We start from the raw sequence: 21,519 nt of genomic DNA, 5'->3' as shown, positions 1-21,519 counted from the left end.
CTTGCTGTGTGTCCTATATACCATTAATGTCTGCAATTCAGATCTATTTCACTGATTGCAAAGGACTTTAGGACATCAGAGTTTGTGAAAGCTTGTTTTATAGATACAAACCTGATTTACTTTATAGCCGAAAGATACTTCCATTGAAATGATAAAGTATCAATATATTTAAACATGGTTTAAAATTACGAGATGTTTATTTTCAAATGGTTGTACTGATTCAGCAACTACCAATGCTGGGATCAAGTTGTAAAAACTGCTTACTTTAGCAGATAAATACTGAGCTATAATTGTATAATAAAAATCACAGCATTAAAGGTTGTCTAGATTTAAGTGGGCAAGCTAAAGCATCGTCCAATGGTTTCCTGCTAGTTTACATGTTTCTTTCATCTTATGATTAAAGGAAACCGAAGGGTGCCTTTTGGTAGGTAGGGAATGTTCTGCCTTTACAATAGCTGGAAACTCATTATAAGCAAAATTCAGATGGGTCCAGTAATAGGAGATAGTACAGCAAATTAAAATAGTTTGGTGTCTCAATTTTGGGTCTGGCAATTTTACTGACTCATTTGGCACACATTTTGATCAATCATCCCTAGGTTCACTCCCAGACTCACTCACTGTTTTAATGGATTATAAAACAACATATTTGAGTCAAGCATGATCAAAGCTCCTACAGAATTGCCAATTCTGTTTTGAGAAACCCCTGCAGCTAGCTTTGCATTTCAAACTAAGTTTATGTCCAATTAAATTGAAGTAATTTCAAATTTGATTCTTTTCTGTAAATATCTATCCAGTCAGTAGACCAGCCGATCGGTGATGGAGCTGGCCTTTATTGTCAATTCCAGTTGTCCTTTGGATAGCATGTGGTAGCTGACTATCCTAGAGGCATCTTGGTAATGAAGCCTCCAGAGTGCATCTACAGTACATTGGCAATGCTGGGTTTTAGCTCCAGTACGATAACATATTTCCAAGTTACTTTGTTTAACTTTGTAGAGAGATTAAAAGTGATGGCTTGCAAATCTCCCTGTTGCACTAGAAGAGCTGCAACCTCACAGCTCCAGCAACTCGGGTCAATCCTATCCTCTAGGGCTCTCTATGTGGAGTTTTTATGTTCTCCCTGTGACCCTATGGTTTCCTCTGGGGGCCTCTGGTTTCTCTCACACCCCAAAGACGTGTGGGTTAGTTGGTGATTTGACCACAGTAAATTATCTTATGATATAATAATGCAATATGGAGCATATTATAAAGTTCGAGACAATAGGATCTCCCCTAATCAAGTACAGCTCATTCCACAAACCTCAGTCTTCTCTTGCTTCCTTAATGTATACTGCCTTAAATGAAATCATCAGGAAAACAACATAATGCATATTTTCTAGTGATCTGAAAATTGTAAGAATTAAAAATTATCTTATAATATAACTTCTGGAGGGAGTTAAAGAGAAATTATGGTAAACTGGATAACTTTGTAGTCTTAACTCTTTGGTTTAATTTATTTGAGAGATACAGCGCGGAAACAGGCCCTTTGGCCCACTGAGTCATAGCCGACCACCAACCGCCACAAACTAACACTATCCTACACACACTAGGGTCAAATTATAATTTTACTAAGCAAATTAGCCTACAAACCTGTACGTCTTTGGAGAGTGGCAGGAAACTGGTGATCTCAGAGAAAATGCACGCAGGTCACGGGGAGAATGTATCAACACCATACAGACGGAACCCGTAGTCGGGATAGAACCCGGGTCTCTGGTGCTGTAAGGCAGCAACTCTTTCTATGCACCACCGTGCCGCGCTTAGAAATGTTATTAGAAAACTTTAGATAATATTTTAAATCAAGGAAAAAAATCATCAGTTGAAGCAGAGTAACTAATATAATTTCTGGAATTGGATTAGAAGATTTGATGTGAAAATGCATAGGATATGTGTAGGTAGGAATTGAAGATGCTGGCTTAAACCAAAGATAGACACAAAATGCTGGAATAACTTAGCGGGACAGGCAGCATCTCTGGAGAGAAGTGTTTAGTCCCTTCTTCAGAGTGAAGAACACACCAGAGTTACTCCAGTATTTTGTGTCTATCGGTTTGTGGAAAAGTATAGGGTTTGTAAACTTCAACTATTACTAGAAGATTTGCATAATAGACTGGGTTGCAGTTTTTTTTTTGCATGTTGCTATATGGATGTTATTAATCCCAGATTGTGCATGAAAATGTGCCATCAATTTGTGCTCAACATCATAAGAGGCAATTAAACACATTTTTATTGTATTTTCCACAGTTTACACAGGTGATAAAACATAGGTTAACATGGGCGATGCAAAGGGGAACATTTTTTCTTTGATCCTGGCTACTGTGGTTCTGACCATGTTGCTCTTAGCCGGTGAGTAGAATTATTTTGACTACTATTAATATTTTATAAGAGGTTTTGTTCTTGTATAATAGTACACATATGCACTCCACCTGGCTGACTAGCTAAATAAAAAGCCTATTTTTATGCCATCTGATTCTTGTTAAATCAGAAAAATATATAGTATTGACATGTAAACATTAATGTTATACAATGATATTTGGTCAGTTTTATTTTACATTACTTTAATCTGAGCTATTTGCTGAACAAGTATTCCATGCTGTGCAAAGATGTCAAACCAAAGTAATCTCAGATATATTCCAGATTTTGCCTCTGTTTTTGCTCTACTTATGATGACCCAATCTCTACATCCATGTTATTTTTAAACCAGCCATTATATTTTATCTATGGTAGACACAAAATGCTGAAAACGCTTCAGTCTGAAGAAGGGTCTCAACCCGAAATGTCACCCATTCCTTCTCTCCAGAGATGCTGCTTGACCCGCTGAGTTATTCCAGCATTTTGTGTCTGCCTTCGATTTAAAGCAGCATTTGCAGTTTTTTCCTACACATTATTTTGACCTAGTTCCTTGTCTTAATGTGTTGAGCATGAACAATATAATATATATATATATAACTACATATTCCCTTAAATTAAAGCATCTATCTGCACAAAGCACCAAACTATTCCACTTAATTACTAGGTATAAATAAAGTATTCTGCTTTTTAACATGGAATGGCAGAGAAAGGCACCATTCAACTTCTGAACAAGCTGTCTAAACTGCTGCCCAACTATTTCCATCAGTTCCTTCCTATCTCTCATTTACTGCCAACAAGGAACAATGTGAGGAGGGTTTTCTCATGTCAGCTGACAATATTTAGCTCTATGTATAGGAATGACCTGCAAATGCTGGTTTAAACCGGATAGACACAAAGAGCTGGAGTAACTCAGCGGGCCAGGCAGCATCTCTCAAGAAACGAAATTGGTGATGTTTCGGGTCGAGACCTTTCTAACATTTAGCTATCTCATTATCACTTCTTTCAATGTCTCCACTCACTTTAAATTAACTACTTTTTAAACATGCAGCATTGGATGAAATTTCCTTCAGTTAAGCACGGTGAAGACTGAATTCAGAGTTCACAACAGACCTCATTCCTTATGTACTGACTCTATCCTTTTCCTTGATATCCATCTGAAACTGAGCCCGACTATCTGGTTCGGTTTCAGATGAATACCAAGGAGAGTAAACCAGACATATTTAACCTCATGCCACAAGTAAAGTTGTCTAATTCCATCATCATGTCACTGTTAGATAGCACCACACATTCATGCCTGAAACCTTGTGGTGTGACCATTCCAATGTACATCTAGCCAGCCTCTCTCATTCTTTAAAACTTCCACACCTGCCCTTCTTAGATCAGCTAGAAGGAGGGCCCCAAGAAAAGAACAGTTTTCATTCTAACAATTTTATTTTCCCTCTCCTTTTTGTATGTGAGGAAATAAAAAGAAGAAACGTTGTTGTTTTTAAGGTAACTTTCCTCAAAAACATAGTTGTTAAACAACATAATTGTGGAAATTCATATTGGGAGGGTGGAATGATGTCCTGTCCACAAGATTCAACAAAATAAACATTTGGGAGCAAAAGATGTAAAATTATACAAGAACACTTCAACGTCTCTACAATTCATCCATTTCATTGAATTATTCAATTATATTTTGATCACACAGATTACTTTGGTAGTTGTTCTGGAGGCAATTTGATTCTGCAATTTCAGAACCATACCTGCCATAATATTATTAAGGCAATTTATCCATAACCTGATCAAAATAAAATATTCTGAAAGATGAATTACATTCCTTTATAACTGTAAAATTTCTACAAAGAACATTGTTATATTAATAGCCAATTATATTTTTTATTTGTAAATCATTTTTCCACCATGTCCCTCATTCCCCAGTGTGTAACAGCAAAAAATAATAGATTATTTGGTTAGGGAAATGCTATTTATGATACTAATGCAGAATGTATTAAACAATGGATTGTGATTTAATCAAGCTGTTGAGATAACCTTGTTAAGTCAGGAACCCTGTTAATGATACAAACCAATCTCTACAACTAAATTAAAATATTTAATTTCATTTTATGAGTCTTTCTAGGGATATGTGTGGGGTGGAGGGTGTCTTCCTAAACTGTTGTAGTTCAACTGGGTGAATGTACTCCCACCTTGTTGTTAAGGGCCTGTCCCACTGTACGAGGTAATTCAAGAGCTCGCCCGAGTTTAAAAAAAAATCAAACTTGTGGTAAGTACGTAGAATGTACGTAGCGGGTATGTCGGAGCTCGGGACGTCGCTTAGCAGCTCGTACCGCTAACGGCAGGTACTCGGGAAACGCGATAAGCTCGTGAAAACTATTGAAGATTTTTCAACATGTTGAAAAATGTCCACGAGAGCTCCGAGTACCTACGAGCGGCCATTACCGTAATTCTCCGAGTTCGAATCAGAGGAAACTCGGGACAACTCTTGAATTACCTTGTACAGTGGGACAGGCCCTTTAGGTACTGAACTTAAGAAGCAACAGAATACTATGTGATTCAATAAAATAACGGCAAGTCCTGAGATTCAATTTCATTCTCCTCCCTGATCCCCAAATCTCTCCATTTCTATTATATTCTGAAATCTTTCAACCTCAGCCTTGAATCAAATCACCAGCTGACCATCCAGATGCTAAATGATTTGTAACTCTTGAGTGAATAAAAGTCCTCACATCTAAATCACAACATGCCTGCTCTTCTATTATTGTTTTATCCAATGACTCTTTCATGCACTGTTCTATTTAACTATTTTACAAAACTCAACATTTACAAGATATAAAATTATTATAGTTGTGACAGGAAATCTGTAAATTATGAAAGCCAAATCAAATCAAATCAAAATGAAGCTGCTGTTATCATGGAAATCAACTTGGATTTTCATAAAACATTATTTACTACTCAGCAAACGTTATAACTAGTATGAGGAGTAAGCATGTAAAATTCTTTACTAAATTTCTATAATGCTTCAAGCAAATTAGATTAGCTTTGTAGTTTCAGGTTTGGGTTTCCATTAGGTCACATTAACAGCCAGCTCCTGCTGATACAATTTTGCAAGTAAAGTGTTTGAAGATCACACCACTAAAATATCACCTGTGGCACTGGGACATGAGGAGTTCACTGTGTTTACAGAACAGCCTATTTAGCAGATAATGGCTTTGGTTGTGTTCCTTCATCTGTCACATCTGCTTTGCTTACATTTTGTTGGTTTCTTTCAGACATGCTGGAGGCTAACGTTCTTCGCCGGCTCTTGAAAAGGGAAGGTAAGCTGCATGTTAATAGAACACAACAAAAGCATCCAAGTCATAAACAGTCACCAATCGTAAAAAATGTTGTTCTAATTTGAGCTAACCGTTTGTATTACTTACAAGCAACTGATCCTGATAATGTAGACACAAGGAAGTGCAAATGCTGGTTTATAAAAGAAGACACAAGATGCTTGAGTAACTCAGTGTGTCCGGCAGCATATCAGGAGAACATGGATAGGGAATGTTTTGGGTCAGGATCCTTCTTCAGACTGATAACATAGTTGATATCTGGATTATTTGGTGTGTTAGTTAATCATACCTAGTAGAGTCATAGATTCATACAGTGTGGAAACAGGCCCTTCTGCCCAACTTGCCCACACCAACCAACATGTCCCATCTACACTAGTCCCATCTGCCTGTGTTTGGCCCATATCCCTTTAAACCTGTCCTATCCATGTACCTGAAGTAGGTAGGTTTCATCAAAGTGTAAAGAAGGGTCCTGACCAGAAACATCACCTATGCATGTCAAGATGTTGCCTCACTCGCCAAATTACTCTAGCATATTGTTGTTTTATTTTGTAAATTAGCAGCTGCAGTTCCTTGTTTCTACAGCATCAGTGGAGAACATGGATAGGTGATGTTTCAGGTTGGGACCCTTCTTCAGGCTGATAATGTAGCAGACATCTGAATGCTTGGTGTTGCATTTCCTCACACCAAGTAAGTAGGTTTCAAGGTTTAATTCCCACTGTCATCAGTTAGCTGATCATTGCTAAACACATCTGTGAAGAGTGTAATAATTCTGCCTATACTCTGGGAGGGAAAACAATATTAACCAGTCTTCCTGCTGTTGTTTGTTGATCACTAAAGTCTACAGGAAATACATTCACAGTGTTTCTTCCTCCCCCTGCCAGGCACTTCACCCACTCAATGAAAATAAAATAGCTTGCTGGTACTCATTAACCTTAAACATCAAACACAACTACCCTAGACAAGGAAGCTGGAAAGATGTTGGTCCGGACAGAACAAGTTTTGATCCCAAGTTACAGTTCTCGGGACTGGGTTGTGCCAGAGGAGATAGGGATGGGAGGGGGTGGCGGGGGGGGGGGGGGGGGGGGGGGGGGGGGGGAGTTGATGAGGGTATGCCATGATAATTTAAAGGAAATGAGAATCCTTTTAATGCTAGTTTGCCATTAAACTTATGTAATTTACTTTGCAACTTATGTTGTCCTTTTTCCATTATAATCTTGGAAATATTTTAAAGTATAATTGTTTTTACTATTTATGAAATACATTTTTAAATAAGCCCCACTTAATATATATAAAGATTGATGATTTGACAGTGTACATTGAATATTTGTAATTTAAAAAACACCTATCGTAAAATGACTCAGCAAGTAATGCTATTTTCATAATTAGTTTGTTTCTTGGCACAGTGCTCTTCCAAAGGTGCTTATTCTTTCTGTTGGATGGCCCAGTAGTTCTCTGACACCTTTTTGCTACCTCACCTCCGTAACCACTAGTCACACAGATCGTGACAGCGAGTATAAATGGCGAGATCATAGTCAAGCCTGGTCAATCTTATCTTGCATCTATAAATGTATTATTATGTAAGCAGGGATTGCTGATTAATGAACAGTACATGAATCAAGAACCAGAGGACATCGGATTAGGGTGAGAGAGAAAGATTTAATAGGAACCTGAGGGGCAAATTTTTCGCTGGTGGGTGTATGGAACAAATTGCCAGAGGAGGTGGTAGAGGCAGGTACTATAACAATATTTAAAAGACATTAGGTACATAGATAGGAAAAGTTTATAAGGATATGGGTCAAACATAAGCAGGTAGTACTAATGTTGGAAGGAACTGCAGATGCTGGTTTAGACCGAAGATAGACACAAAAAGCTGGAGTAACAGCGGAACAGGTAACATCTCAGGAAGAAGGAATGCCATTTTGGGCATTCGGGTCGAGATCCTTCTTCACACTGTAGTCCTAGTGTTGATGGGACATCTTAGTCTGCATGGGCAAGCTGGGCTGCCAAAGGGCCAGTTACTGTGCTGCATGAATCCATGACTCCAACAGCAATGAGAAACTTGGCTTAAACCTATCTTTGAACACTATAAATATTTAGCATATCAACAAGGAAGACATCCTAAAAGACATACTGTAATTCTGATAAAACCCCAGAAATAACCAGAAACACTCAGCAGGTTAGTCCCCATGGTGAAGAAAATGAAGATAATGCTTTCATATCAAAGAGCACAAAACTACCAGATTGTTGTAAGAATTGGTTTCCAGCATTTTTTAACTCAATTCATTGCAGAATACAATTCACCGCGCAAAATCAAGCAACACTACTTTATTTTGAAAGAATACCTCAATGTGATGATATATTTTGTGACAAATGAAATCTATTTCACTACCACACAAAGTATTGCAAAGATGTGGTCAGCAGTAGGACTTAAAATTATTTTAAGGTCATAAAATGATGTAAAACTAATTATGTATAGGATGGAACTGCAGATGGTGGTTTACACCAAAGAGGAGTAATTCAGCGGGACAGGCAGCATCTCTGGATAGAAGGAATGGGGGAAGTTTCAGGTCAAGACCCTTCGTCAGACTAATTATAATGGTATTGAAAAGGGCCTACTCTTACATTTTAAAGGAAGGACATTCTTGCCATAGAGGGAGTACAGAGAATGTCCACCAGACTGATTCCTGGGATGTCAGGTCTTTCATATGAAGAAAGACTGGATAGACTCGGCTTGTACTCGCTGGAATTTAGAAGATTGAGGGGGGATCTTATAGAAACTTACACAATTCTTAAGGGGTTGGACAGGCTAGATGCAGGAAGATTGTTCCCGATGTTGGGGAAGTCCAGAACAAGGGGTCACAGTTTAAAGATGAAGGGGAAATATTTTAGGACTGAGATGAGAAAAACATTTTGTACACAGAGAGTGGTGAATCTCTGGAATTTTCTGCCACAGAATGTAGTTGAGGCCAGTTCATTGGCTATATTTAAGAGGGAGTTAGATGTGGCCCTTGTGGAGAGAAGGCAGGTACAGGATACCGAGTTGGATGATCAGCCATGATCATATTGAATGGTGGTGCAGGCTTGAAGGGCTGAATGGCCTACTCCTGTACCTATTTTCTATGTTTCTATGTTTCTAAAACTCGTACTTTTGTGATAAGGTGATATTATTAAAATAACTTGATTTTATATTGAAGTCCATCTTAATTTTAAATGTTGTTATCACCAATGGAAATGTTTGCATGAAGCATAACATGGTGAAGAGGAAAAGTATGGAATTTACTTTCCTCAGAGCTAATGTTTCAGAAGTATGGTGGTGAAATGTAAAGCTATAATTTCAGCTGTTTTCATTGTTTCTATTTCCTGTAGTTGATGAAGACAAAATAGCTGTGGAGCCCAAAGAAGCAAACAATTTTTTAAGCAAATTGATACGTTCAAAACGTCATACAAAATGGCATCAATTTTCCCCTGATTTCTGGAAGGCATATCAGCATTTTTCTGACATAGGATTTGATGAAGGAGTAAGTATCTTATATTCTTATGATAGAGGCATCGATATTTACTAACTATAAGGGCAGTACAGTGGTGCAGCGGTAGAGTTGCTGGCATAATGCGCCAGACACCTGGGTTCGATCCTGACTCCAGGTGCTGTCTGTACAGAGTTTGTACTTTCTGCCTGTGAGCGCGTGTGTTTTCTCCGGGTGCTCCGGTTTCCTCCTACGTTCCAAAGACGTACAGGTTTATAGGTTAATTGGCTTCTGTAAATTGTAAATTTTCCCTAGTGTGTAGGATAGCGCTAATGTACAGGGTGATGGCTGGTCACTGCAGACTCAGTGGGCAATAGAGCCTGTTTCCATGCTGTATCTTTCAAGTCTAAAGGAACTAAGAGGTGCACATGACAATTTGCTAGTAATTGGTCAAGAAAGAGGTAGGCCATTTAGGACTGAGATGATGAAAAACTTTTTCACCTAGAGAGTTGTGGCAACATTTTTCAGCATCTCAGTCCTAAATAACCTACCTCTTATTCTTAAACTGTGACCCATGTTTCTGGACTCCCCCAACATCGAGAACATTTTTCCTGCATCTAGCTTGTCCAATCCCTTAATAATTTTATATGTTTCGATAAGATCTCCTCTCATCCTTCTAAACTCCAGTGAATATAAACCCAGTCGATCCATTCTTTCATCATATGTCAGTCCCGCCATAGAAACATAGAAAATCCCAGAAATTAACCTGGTGAACCTACGCTGCACTCCTTCAATAGCAAGAATGTCCTTCCTCAAACTAGGAGACCAAAACTGCACATAATACTCCAGGTGCAGTCTCACCAGGTCCCTGTGTAACTGCAGTCGGACCACCTTGCTCCGATACTCAAATCCTCTCGCTATGAAGGCCAACATGCCATTTGCTTTCTTCACTGCCTGCTGTACCTGCATGCTTACTTTCAGTGACTGATGTACGAGGACACCCAGGTCTCGTTGCACCTCCCATTTTCCTAATCTGACACCATTCAGATAATAATCTGCCTTCTTGGTCTTGTCACCAAAGTGGATAACATAATTATACTGCATCTGCCATGAATCTGCCCACTCACCCCATATATCCAAGTCACCCTGCAGCCTCATCGCATCCTCCTCACATTGCCACCCAGTTTTGTGTCATCCGAGAACTTGAAGATGTTACATTTAATTCCTTTGTCTAAATCGTTAATATATATTGTAAATAACTGTGGTCCCAGCACTGAGCCTTGCGTCACCCCACTAGTCACTGCCTGCCATTCTGAAAAGGACTTGTTAATTCCTCCTCTCTACTTCCTGTCTGCCAACCAGTTCCCTATCCATGTCAATACCCCACCCCAATACCATGTGCTCTAATTTTGCACACTAATCTCTTGTGTGGGACCTTGTTATAGGGTTTTTGAAAGTCCAGATATACCACATCCACTGGCTCTCCCTTATCCATTCTACTTGTAACATCCTCAAAAAAATTCCAGAAGATTAGTCAAGCATGATTTCCCCTTCATAAAGCCATGCTGACTTTGACCAATCCTGTCACTGCTTGACAAATTTGCTGCTATTACATCTTTAATAACTAACTCGCTCATCTTCCCCATTACTGTTGTCAGGCTAACTGGTATATAATTCTGTGTTTTATCTCTCCCTCCTTTCTTAAAAAGTGGGGTTACATTAGCTACCCTCCAGTCCACAAGAATTGATCCAGAGTGTATAGAACATTGGAAAATGATCACCTATGCATCCACAATTTCTAGGGCCATCTCCTTGAGTACTCTGGGATGCAGAACTTCAGGCCCTGTGGATTTATCTGCCTTCAGTCACAACAGTTTACCTAACATAATTTCCTGACTAATGTGAATTTCCTTCAGTTCCTCCCTCAGGCCTGAGACATGGTCCCCTAGTATTTTGGGGAGATTCTTAGCGAAGACAGAACCAAAGTAGGGGGCGCTGTCCTGTGCATGGCTGCCCAGCCAGCAGCTGTCTGTCTCTTCGTCTTTTATTTTTATTTTAAGATAGTTAAAGTGTTTTGTTGGAGGTCTAGACTTTTTTTATGTGGGGGGTGGGGAAGGGGGAAACTACCTTTCAGGGTCCCTACCTGGTCGGAGAGGCGGCTTTTCTCCGGGCTGCAGCTTCGACCCGTCCTCGCGGCCTACCAGCGGGCCTGGAGCGGCGTTTCCTGAGGATTCCGCCCAGAACCACGGCTTTTGGCGGCGGTTCAGCGCTGGAGCGCTATCGGGGAGCGGGCGATGCCTTGCCTGGGTCGCTGCGCTGGAGCTCCAGTGAGCTGAGACCGCCGGGAACAACATCGTGGAGCTGTGGGTCTGTGGAGCGGCCAGCTGCGGGCGGCAGCGCTGAACTTTACACCGGGAGCCTGGGATCTCGCGACGAGATCGCCAATTGTGGAGCTCCAACCGGCGCGGCCTTGTTGGCTTCCGAAGCCGCGGCCTCCAGTACGTAGGCGGCCGTTCCAGGGTTCCCAGGCCGCTGGGAGGATTCTCCCGGAGCAACATCACCCGGCGAGAACGGCCTGGAACATCGGGCCTCCGTAGAGGCAACTGTGGAGGCCTCAATAGGCCCGACTATGGGTGAACTGGGGTTGGGGACTGGACTTTGTGCCTTCCCTCATGGTGGGAGCCATTGTGGGGGGATGTTCTTTGTGTTTAAGACTCTCATTGGTGTTATGTCTATTCTTTTTTTGTGTGCTGCAAAATGGCAAAAAGCATTTCACTTCACTACACCTGGGTGTATGTGAATGTGACTAATAAAATACCTTTGATACCTTTGAAGTACTTGTTTAATTGGTCTGCCATTTTCCATTATAATTTTATCTTTCTGACTGTAAGGGATCTATGTTTGTCTCCACTAATCCTTTCCTCTTCACACATCTAAAGAAGCTTTTACAGTCAGTTTTTATATTCCTTGCAAGTTTTCTTTCATGCTCTATCCCCCCCCCCCCTCCCCCCCTTAATTAACCTCTTTGTCCTCGGTTGAGTTCTACATTTTCTGGCCAATTTATTTATATGCCTATTCCTTGGATCTAACATTGGATGTTATCATAACTGCTTCTGTTTGACTCGTGTATTTTCCAGGTATATGAAATGGACAGAACGTATCTGCAATATATTCAAGCCAAGAATAGAGATGAATCTGCCCGGTCACATCAAGCACTTCTGCAGCATCTACGGGAAGCGGAATGTGACACCACAAAAGATCCTGACTGTCAGACTGCCAGTGTTGTTCACAAACGTTTACCTGCCGTTCAGAAGGCATGCGATCCCTACAGAGATCCGCATTGCAGGACGGAACCTCCTCCGTGTGATCCAACCAAGGATCCATATTGCGTCCCCAGGGCACTCTCTTGTGACCCAAAGACAGACCCCTATTGTAGAACGGACGCGTACGCTTGTGACCCCAGGACAGATCCTTACTGCAGAAGAGCAGCGGCATATTCCTGTGATCCAAAGATAGACCCCTATTGCAGAGCAGAGTCACCCTCCTGTGATCCCAGGAGGGATCCATATTGCAGAGCAGAATCATACCCTTGTGATCCACGGAGAGACCAGTACTGTAACGTTGAGCGCTGCGATCCATACAGGGACCCCAGCTGTAAAACTCAATTGCAATCGTGTGACCCGCAGAAAGATGGTCATTGCATCCCGGAATTGCATTCTAGGCAGTTAGCACCATTCCCATGTGACCCGCGATACGACTCAAAGTGTAATCAGCAGTTGTACTCTTATGCACAATATGCTGAATTGGTGAACAAGTACTGTACCCCCTACGACCCAGAGAGCCCTCACTGCCAGGCTTTGGTTGCATACCTCAAGCAAACGTGTGATCCGTACACGGATCCAAACTGCTTTCCAAGGTCAAAGGAGGAAGTGCATTCTGCCTGTGACCCTGCACGTGACCCCTACTGCCGTTCTGCTGTGGCTGTGTCTAAAACTCCATATGATTGTGACCCATACTATGACCGCAACTGCCATTCGGCATTCCACCCCAAGGACGAGCCTGCCCCAGACACAGAGTGCGATCCCAGGTCTGGCCGTCGCTGTAGTCCCGACACACATGAATATGGTGCTGACAACGAGTTTCGCTGTGATCCATATTATGATGCCAACTGTCGTCAAAATGTGAAATCCATTGACCGAGTTGGCAGGTCACAAGCCTCGTATAGAGGCCGGACAAAGGAAGGGTATTCATGTGACCCCGACTATCATCCCGACTGCTATCCCATCCGTAATTCCCAAACTGCCGTTGCTTGTGATCCGTCCGATGCTGACTGTCTTGGAAATGAGGAAAATAATCATGTACCGGAAAACGGCCGAAATTGTGACCCGACTCGTGATCCATATTGTCCTGAAACAGCAGCCACGGAAAATTGTGACCCGTACACAGATCCCGAGTGTAACGCCCGGTACCAGGCATGGGAACAACAGAGAGACTTAGAGAGTTGTGATCCGTACACAGATCCCGAGTGTAACGCCCGGTACCAGGCCAGGGAACAACAGAGAGACTTAGAGAACTGTGACCCACGCACTGATCCCGAGTGTTATTCCCTGCACCAAGCTAGACAGCGACAGCGAGAAGAAACAGAGAACTGTGACCCGTACACAGATCCCGAGTGTAACGCCCGATACCAGGCCAGGGAACAACAGAGAGACTTAGAGAACTGTGACCCACGCACTGATCCCGAGTGCAGATCACAATCCAGGTCTAGAGAACACCAGAGAGTGCCCACAGAGAACTGTGACCCACGCACTGATCCCGAATGTAACGCCCGATACCAGGCCAGGGAACAACAAAGACGAGATTCGGAGAACTGTGATCCACGCACTGATCCCGAGTGTTATTCCCTGTACCGAACTAGACAGCGACAGAGAGAAGACACAGAGAACTGTGATCCGTACACTGATCCCGAGTGTTATTACGCTCTATATTACGCCAGGGAAAAGCAGAGAGCTAGTGCGGAGAATTGTGACCCATCCGTTGATCCTGAGTGCGAATCCCAATCCCGCACTTGGGAGCAAGAAAGAGGAGCCACGGAGAACTGCGACCCTTCCAGGGATCCCGGTTGTCAACTCAAAACGCCTTCAAGAGAGAAAGAGGGAATAGCCACTGGGAAGTGTGATCCCTACACTGATCCTGAGTGTTATTCCCGATCACATGCCAGGGAGAAAGAAAGAACAGCAGCAGAGAATTGCGACCCTAACACTAACCCTGCATGTAATTCCCAAACCCATAGTAAACAAGAGAGAACGGACGTAGAGCAGTGTGACCCGTACACTGATCCTCAATGTTATTCCCGATCCCACGCTGGAGGGGATGAAGAAATAGCCACTGAGAAGTGTGACCCGTACACTGATCCTGAATGCTACTATTCCTTATTCCGGGCTAGAGAGCAGGAAAGAACGACTACAGGAAACTGCAATCCTAGTTTTGAATCCGATTGTAATGGATACGAGTCTCAAGTGAACGAGCAATACCGGACAACCGTTGAAGATTGTGATACAGACTATGACCCCAACTGCAACAACCGACCAACTAACTCAGGTGAATCAAACCGCGATTGCCCATCTGACCTGGATCCTGATTGTAGCGGCACTCCTTCCCACAGCAGTGAGAAAACTGATACTGAAGAATGTGACCCTTATGACCCTTACTGTGGTAGAGAGGCAATGGATTATCATCCATCAGAGAAGGATCTTACTTGTGACCCTGACTACCATCGTGATTGTGCCTCATCTGAGGCTCACGAGGATGACCAAGCTCACAAAGAAGACTGCGACCCGATCTATGACTCCAGCTGCCACAATGAAGAGGAGGATGTGTATGAAACAGACTCTGACTGTGATCCCGAGTATGATGTCGAATGCCATGTGCAGCGATTCGCCTTTAAGGATGAAGAGCTCGATTCCCAAGACAGGGGTCGCTATGAAATGATCTGTGATCCAGATCTTGAATACTCGTGTCCTTTCGAGAATGATGTCAATGATGTGACAACATCTTACGATGACTATCACCTGGCATATAACCCTTACAGTGCAGGGTATGATAAACTTTATCAAGGCGATCAGGAGACAGATGGAACTGAAAAGGAAGATGATTCCCAAGGAAATCCAAATTAATCTGAAGATAAAATTTAAATTTCTTTACCTTTTTAGCTTTGAACAAAAAGCTATTTATAATGTTTATTCATATTGTATATCTTTGTAAAATGTTAGAAAATGGAAGGGATATTGATCAAAAAGCATTGGTTTAAGTAAATGAAATACTTTGTTTCTCACTAATCCGTGTCAGAGCCAGGTGTTTTTACGGGAATTCTTGAATGCAGCATTTTTCAATATGTTGATCATAAACAGAGTAGATATCTTAAAATATAATTGGCCACCAAAGATATACTCTTTCATAGACTAATGTAGTAACAGCAGCTAAATCATGTACAATCCTAGGAAGATTTTGATGGCTCTCTATGGTATAGCTTCCATATTATGAAAAAACAATAAACATTTTTATTTCTTGTAAGGTATCAGCATATGCAAATAAAAAAATGTGTTGATTTCTCTTTGTATTGATGAGTCCAATATGTAAGTATTCACTGCATTTCACTTTTAGTTTGGTTATATCTAAAGCCCAACTGTTGTATATATACCAAAACACAGTGCTGGAGGAACTCAATGGGTCAGGCAGCATCTGTGGAGCGAATGGACAAATGACATTTCGGACTCAGTCTGAAACAGGATCCCAACCCAAAATGTTGTCTGTCCATTCTCCACAGATGCTGCCTGATCTGCTAAGTTCCACCAACGCTTTGTGTTTTGTTCAGGATTCCAGCAACTTGTGTCTCCATCACATATTGTATGTCTTTCTGTAAAAAGAGGGAGAGAAAGTAAAGAAATTCATCCTCATCTGCCTCCTAACAGTACATCCTTTTATTCTGAGGCTATGCCCTTTGGCCTTAGACTCTCCCAATTGTGGAAACATCCTCTACGCATCCACTCGATCCAGGTCTTTGTGGAGTGTGGAAAAATAGGAAAAATAATTTGTTTTTATACATTGTTGTTGAGGGACAGCATGTGGATAGAAGTGTGCACGGATAGATCCTTGGGTATCTCCATTGGAAGCAATGCAGTACCAGGAAATATATTGCAGGCAGTTCTCTAGTTATGCCTTTCAAAGAATATAGATGGGACAAGGATTGACATCTTTATTTGGTGTTACAAGATGACGTGCTTGACAGTAGCCACCTTCAACTTGGAGAAAAGTTAACTACAAAAAGTGCTCTGTCTCTGCATACTTAAAGCATGCAATTGGTAAATATGTTGAGGACTCGGGGTGATTGTGGAAGAATGTTGGTCAGGGGTGAGAAAGGAGAGATGTTGGGTGTGAGTGTGGGAAGGACAGAAGAGGCTCCGCAGAGAGCAGGAGAAAATCAAACAGATGATAGAGTGGAGAAGGGAAGATGGAAGCAGGAAGAAAGGACAGGAAGAAGGTGGACAAAGGAAGGAGGGGGCAAGGAGGGGGAGAGGAGTTGGAAAGGAAATGAAGAGAAAAGGGAAAGCAGAAGAGAAAAGGAAAGAGGGAAGATAGGAAAGGAATATACAATAGACAATAGGTACAGAAGTAGGCCATTCGGCCCTTAGAGCCAGCACCGCCATTCAATGTGATCATGGCTGATCATCCCCAATCAGTACCCCGTTCCCGCCTTCTCCCCATATCCCCTGACTCCGCTATTTTTAAGAGATCTATCTATCTATCTGTCTGTCTGTCTGTCTGTCTGTCTGTCTGTCTGTCTGTCTGTCTGTCTGTCTATCTATCTATCTATCTATCTATCTCCTTATCTCCTTATCTCCTTATCTCCTTCTGCAGTTGTACAGAGCCCTAGTGAGACCACACCTGGAGTATCGTGTACAGTTTTGGTCCCCTAATCTGAGGAAGGGCATTCTTGCTATTGAGGGAGTGCAGCGTAGGTTTACAAGGTTAATTCCCGAGATGGCGGGACTGTCATATGCTGAGAGAATGAAGCAGCTGGACTTGTACACTCTGGAGTTTAGAAGGATGAGAGGGGTAACACGCTAGAGGCAGGAAACATGTTCCCGTTGTTGGGGGAGTCCAGAACCAGGGGCCACAGTTGAAAAATAAGGAGTAAGCCATTTAGAACGGATACGAGGCTACACTTGTTCTCACAGAGAGTGGTGAGTCTGCGGAATTCTCGACCTCAAAAGGCAGTGGAGGCGGCTCTCTGGATGATTTCAAGAGAGAGCTAGATAGGGCTCTTAAAAATAACGCAGTCAGGGGATATGGGGAGAAGGCAGGAACGGGGTACTGATTGTGGATGATCAGCCATGATCACATTGAATGGCGGTGCTGGCTCTAAGGGCCGAATGGCCTACTCCTGCACCTATTGTCTATTGTCTATAGCTCTCTCTTGAATGTATCCAGAAAGTATCTAGAATGGAAGGGGTAGAAAGAGAGCAACTAGCAGGGAGGGGGTGGGAAAGGTGGCGGTTGCAGGGATCGATCAGGGTGGGAATGGTGGGTGTAGATGAGTGGAAAGGATTGAAGGTGTGGAAAGGAGAAGAGTTCAAGGGTCCATGAGAATGGTTAGGAGGAAACAGGAGAGGCGAGATGAGGCGAGGAGAGGAGAGGGCGCTGTGATCTGCGCCGGGCAAGCGGACGACTACTTTTCGCCGCATCACCAGCATGGATGATAGAGTGATCTGAAGACACCTCTTTCTTTTAGCTTTCCTAACTCCCCTTTGGGGATCAAATTGCAAACACGTTCAGATATCGCCCCGTGCACCCAGTAGTGACCAGAACCAGCCGTGCCTGGCGCTCCAACCGGACACAGCGGGACCTGGATCATTCATCCCTTTGAAATTATGCTCTTCGCATTGCACAGCGTTCAAGGGAAAGGCAGCGGAGACGCCGCGTATAAGATTTAAGGGCGGAGACATCAGGTCTGAAGAAGGGTCTCGACCCGAAACGTCGCCCATTCCTTCTCTCCAGAGATGTTGCCTGTCGCGATGAGAAGTACTCCAGCGTTTTGCCTCCAGAAATGCACCAGTGCCTATCTTAAGTCCCCTTGTTTGCCCAGCTGGTGGTGTAGTTAAAGATAGACTCAAAGTGCTAGAGTAACTCAGCGGGACAGGCAGCATCTCTGGAGAGAAGGAATGGGTGAGGTTTCGGGTCGAGACCCTTCTTCGGGTGTAATTAAGTCAATTGTAACTCACAGATGCACAGTTCGATGGCGAGGGGACAAACATTGCTTCACGGATAAGCCTGATGTCGACATGGGTGTATGTGATGGGGAGCGGTGACAAGGGTCGGGGAATGTGTGGAATGCTTCGTGAATTTCAGACAGCAATAATCAAGGACTAGAACCACATGCAGCTTTATCGGGTCTGAAGAAGGATCATTGCCAGAAATGTCGTTTGTCAATGATCTCCACAGATTCTGACTGAACCGCAGAGTCCACCCAGTATTTTATGTAACCGGGATTCATGAACCAGGAACCTGGAAAGTGAAACTATTCACGGGGAAAAAAAGTAGAAATTCTAGATATCTAATCCAAGCACAATAAATTATCTCTCGTGTGTAGAATGGTGCTAGTGTGTCGACTGATCGGTCTGTATCTGCGCTATATCTCTGAAAGTCTAAGGCACAAGGACCTACTAATGGAGCAGCAATCCTACCAGAGGATAAAGGCTGAACTGGTGAAAGAAACAGAGTACAAAACAATGATTCGACATTAGACACAAAACGCTGGGGTTCTTCAACGTGTCAGGCGGCAGAAGGGTCTCGACCCGAAACGTCACCATTTCCTTTTCTCTGGTGTTGCTGCCTGTCCCGCTGAGTTACTCCAGCTTTTATTGTGTCTATCTGTGCAGTTCCTTCTTTCACACAATGCTTCGAAATTGTTGATCATCCAATAAAACTGCTGACTGACAGGGGACCAAAAGTAAAAATCTCAGATTTTCTTAACTTTTTAAGCAGTTTACACAAAACGAAATCAAGTTCGTCCACTGTGGGGCAAGATGACCGGTAGCTAAGTAGCCCTGGACTGCTGGCCACTAGTTTATCTTCCTGTTTGTAGCTATTTGAGGGTACAAGGGGGAAAATAAATTATAGCCTGGTTTAGACAAAGGTCTGGATATGCGTGTGCATGTGTATGTCCATGTGTCATCAACATTGAACTGACCCTGCAACTTAACAGGAGACAAGTTTCAGCCACCACAAAAACACAAAAGAATAGCAGATATAGGCTACCTAGCCACTCAAGCCATCTCTGCCATCCACTCTGATGGTAACTGAATAGTTCCCAGGCCTTACCTTCCCTTTGCCAATAGCCTATCATCCTCAGTTCCCCAAACTTTCAAACATTTATCTATCTTCACTTTAAATGCTTCTAGTGATCCATCCTCCACAATTTCTGGAGATGAGAATTCCAGAAATTTGCTACCCTCTACAAAAATAAATCCCAATGTAGCTCGGTGTTAAATGGCCACCCTCTTGAAATCATGTTATTTCATTAATAACTCACCAGTGAAAATCAGCATCCGCTGTTCTTTTCTACATAATAAATAATATCAGTTCATGAAATTAGAAGCCATGTTATTACCAAGAATGGCCTCCAGAGGGTTCACCAGCATGGCTCATTGCATTTAGGGCCTTTCCAGTGTGGATTCAGCTGGAAATCCCTGGAGCCTCATGTTTCAAATCAGAAGGGAGAACTCCGATTGTAGTTACTTACTGTTAGACAGTTATTACAGTCCGCTGTTATAAGTTCCTCACCTTGGGCAAGAACACTTGTTGAGAAGAAGACTTAGCAATGCAAATAGAAAAAAATAATTTCTTCCGTCACTTTTCTGGACTTTTATATTGTATTGGGACTGAGCAGCAAAGTTAAAGTGTTGCTTCTCTGAACAAAGAAAAGTGTGGGGAAAAAAAGCAGTGCACATGATATTTTGAAACATTGTATATTTTTCAGGGGTGTGGATCTTTTGATAGTGTTAAATAGTATTACGGATGAAATAAATAATGTAGTAAATGGGAGTGGAAAGATTTAAAATCAAGAAACCATGTAGCCTTTGTTAATTCATGGTTTGCGAAGAGTCTTTGTTAAGAGTTCATGGTTTGCAAAGAGTCGGAAGGAGGGTCTCCACTAAAACATCATCTATCTATGTTGTCCAGCAATGCTGCCTGACGCGCTGAATTAGTGGGGTATGAAACTGGGATAACATAGAAGGTGATAAGGTCATAAGGAATAGTAGAATTAGGCCATTTGGCCCATCAAGTTTACTCTGCCATTCAATCATGGCTGATCTATCTCTCCTTCCTAACCCAATTCTCCTGCCTCCTCCCCATCATCTCTGGCACCCGTACTAATCAAGAATCTATCTACAGTATCACTGCCTTAAATATATCCACTGACTTGGCCTCCACAGCCTTCTGTGGCAAAGAATTCCACAGATTCACCACCCTCTGACTAAAGACATTTCTCCTCATCTCCTCCCTAAAAGAACGTCCTTTAATTCTGAGGCTATGATCTCTAGTCCTAGAGTCTCCCACTAGTGGGAACATCCTCGCTACATCCACTCTTTCCAAGCCTATCACTATTCTGTATGTTTCAATGAGATCTCCCCTCATTTTTCTAAACTCCAGTGATTACAGTGCCGACAAACGCTCATCATAGGTCAGTAAACTCATTCCTGGGTTCATTCTTGTAAACTTCCTCTGGACCCTTCCTCAGATATGGTGCAACCAGTTGGTCCCAGAACTATTAGCCAGGTGATCACTGGTTGGCATGGGCTCAGTGGACCGAAGGGCCTGTTTTCATACCAAGTCTAAAGTAAACAACTCTAGAAGGTGACCACCATAAAATGCGGGGGGGAAAAAAATGGGACTAATATAGGGATTTTGTAAATTGTTGGTTGATGTTCAGTGCAGACTCACTGGGCTGAAGGATCTGTTTTTACGCTCTATCCCTCCCTGAATCTATGAATCTTTCATTGAAATTTAGAACCTTCTACTGAAGAGTAACCAAGTGAATGACAAAGTGTCCATTGTCTGTAACAAATCCCTTCTGGTATTGTTTGCTTATGCTAAGAAGGAGTTCTAAATATGGAGCCACAAGATCAGACTGCTGAAAATAGACAGCTTGCTTAACCATTGGTATATTTCCCATTAACTAGTTCCAACATTATTGTTCCACTGGAAATTGGCAAGTCAATGTTCACCCTCACCACGACCAGGAAATTTAACAAGAAACCATGAGTTGATAAAAGTCTGGTGCT

The 21,519-nt window shown here is 42.4% G+C and overlaps 1 protein-coding gene across 2 annotated transcripts in view; it reads left to right on the top strand.

The window, feature by feature from the left end:
• LOC129703774 (uncharacterized) overlaps window positions 1–15,787 on the top strand; it is a 35,399-nt gene extending 19,612 nt beyond the window's left edge. For both annotated transcript variants that reach the window (XM_055646484.1, XM_055646482.1), the window contains exons 2-5: window positions 2,275–2,376; window positions 5,652–5,696; window positions 9,078–9,229; window positions 12,313–15,787. In XM_055646484.1, coding sequence (XP_055502459.1) covers window positions 2,304–2,376; window positions 5,652–5,696; window positions 9,078–9,229; window positions 12,313–15,351 — 3,309 coding nt within the window. In that variant the 5' untranslated portion in view covers window positions 2,275–2,303 and the 3' untranslated portion in view covers window positions 15,352–15,787. The remainder of the gene's footprint in view (window positions 1–2,274; window positions 2,377–5,651; window positions 5,697–9,077; window positions 9,230–12,312) is intronic.
• Window positions 15,788–21,519: the final 5,732 nt, after the last annotated feature.

The sequence above is a fragment of the Leucoraja erinacea genome, chromosome 14, assembly GCF_028641065.1.
Source record: "Leucoraja erinacea ecotype New England chromosome 14, Leri_hhj_1, whole genome shotgun sequence".
NCBI lineage: Eukaryota > Metazoa > Chordata > Chondrichthyes > Rajiformes > Rajidae > Leucoraja > Leucoraja erinaceus.
This window is presented reverse-complemented; position numbering and strand designations above follow the sequence as displayed.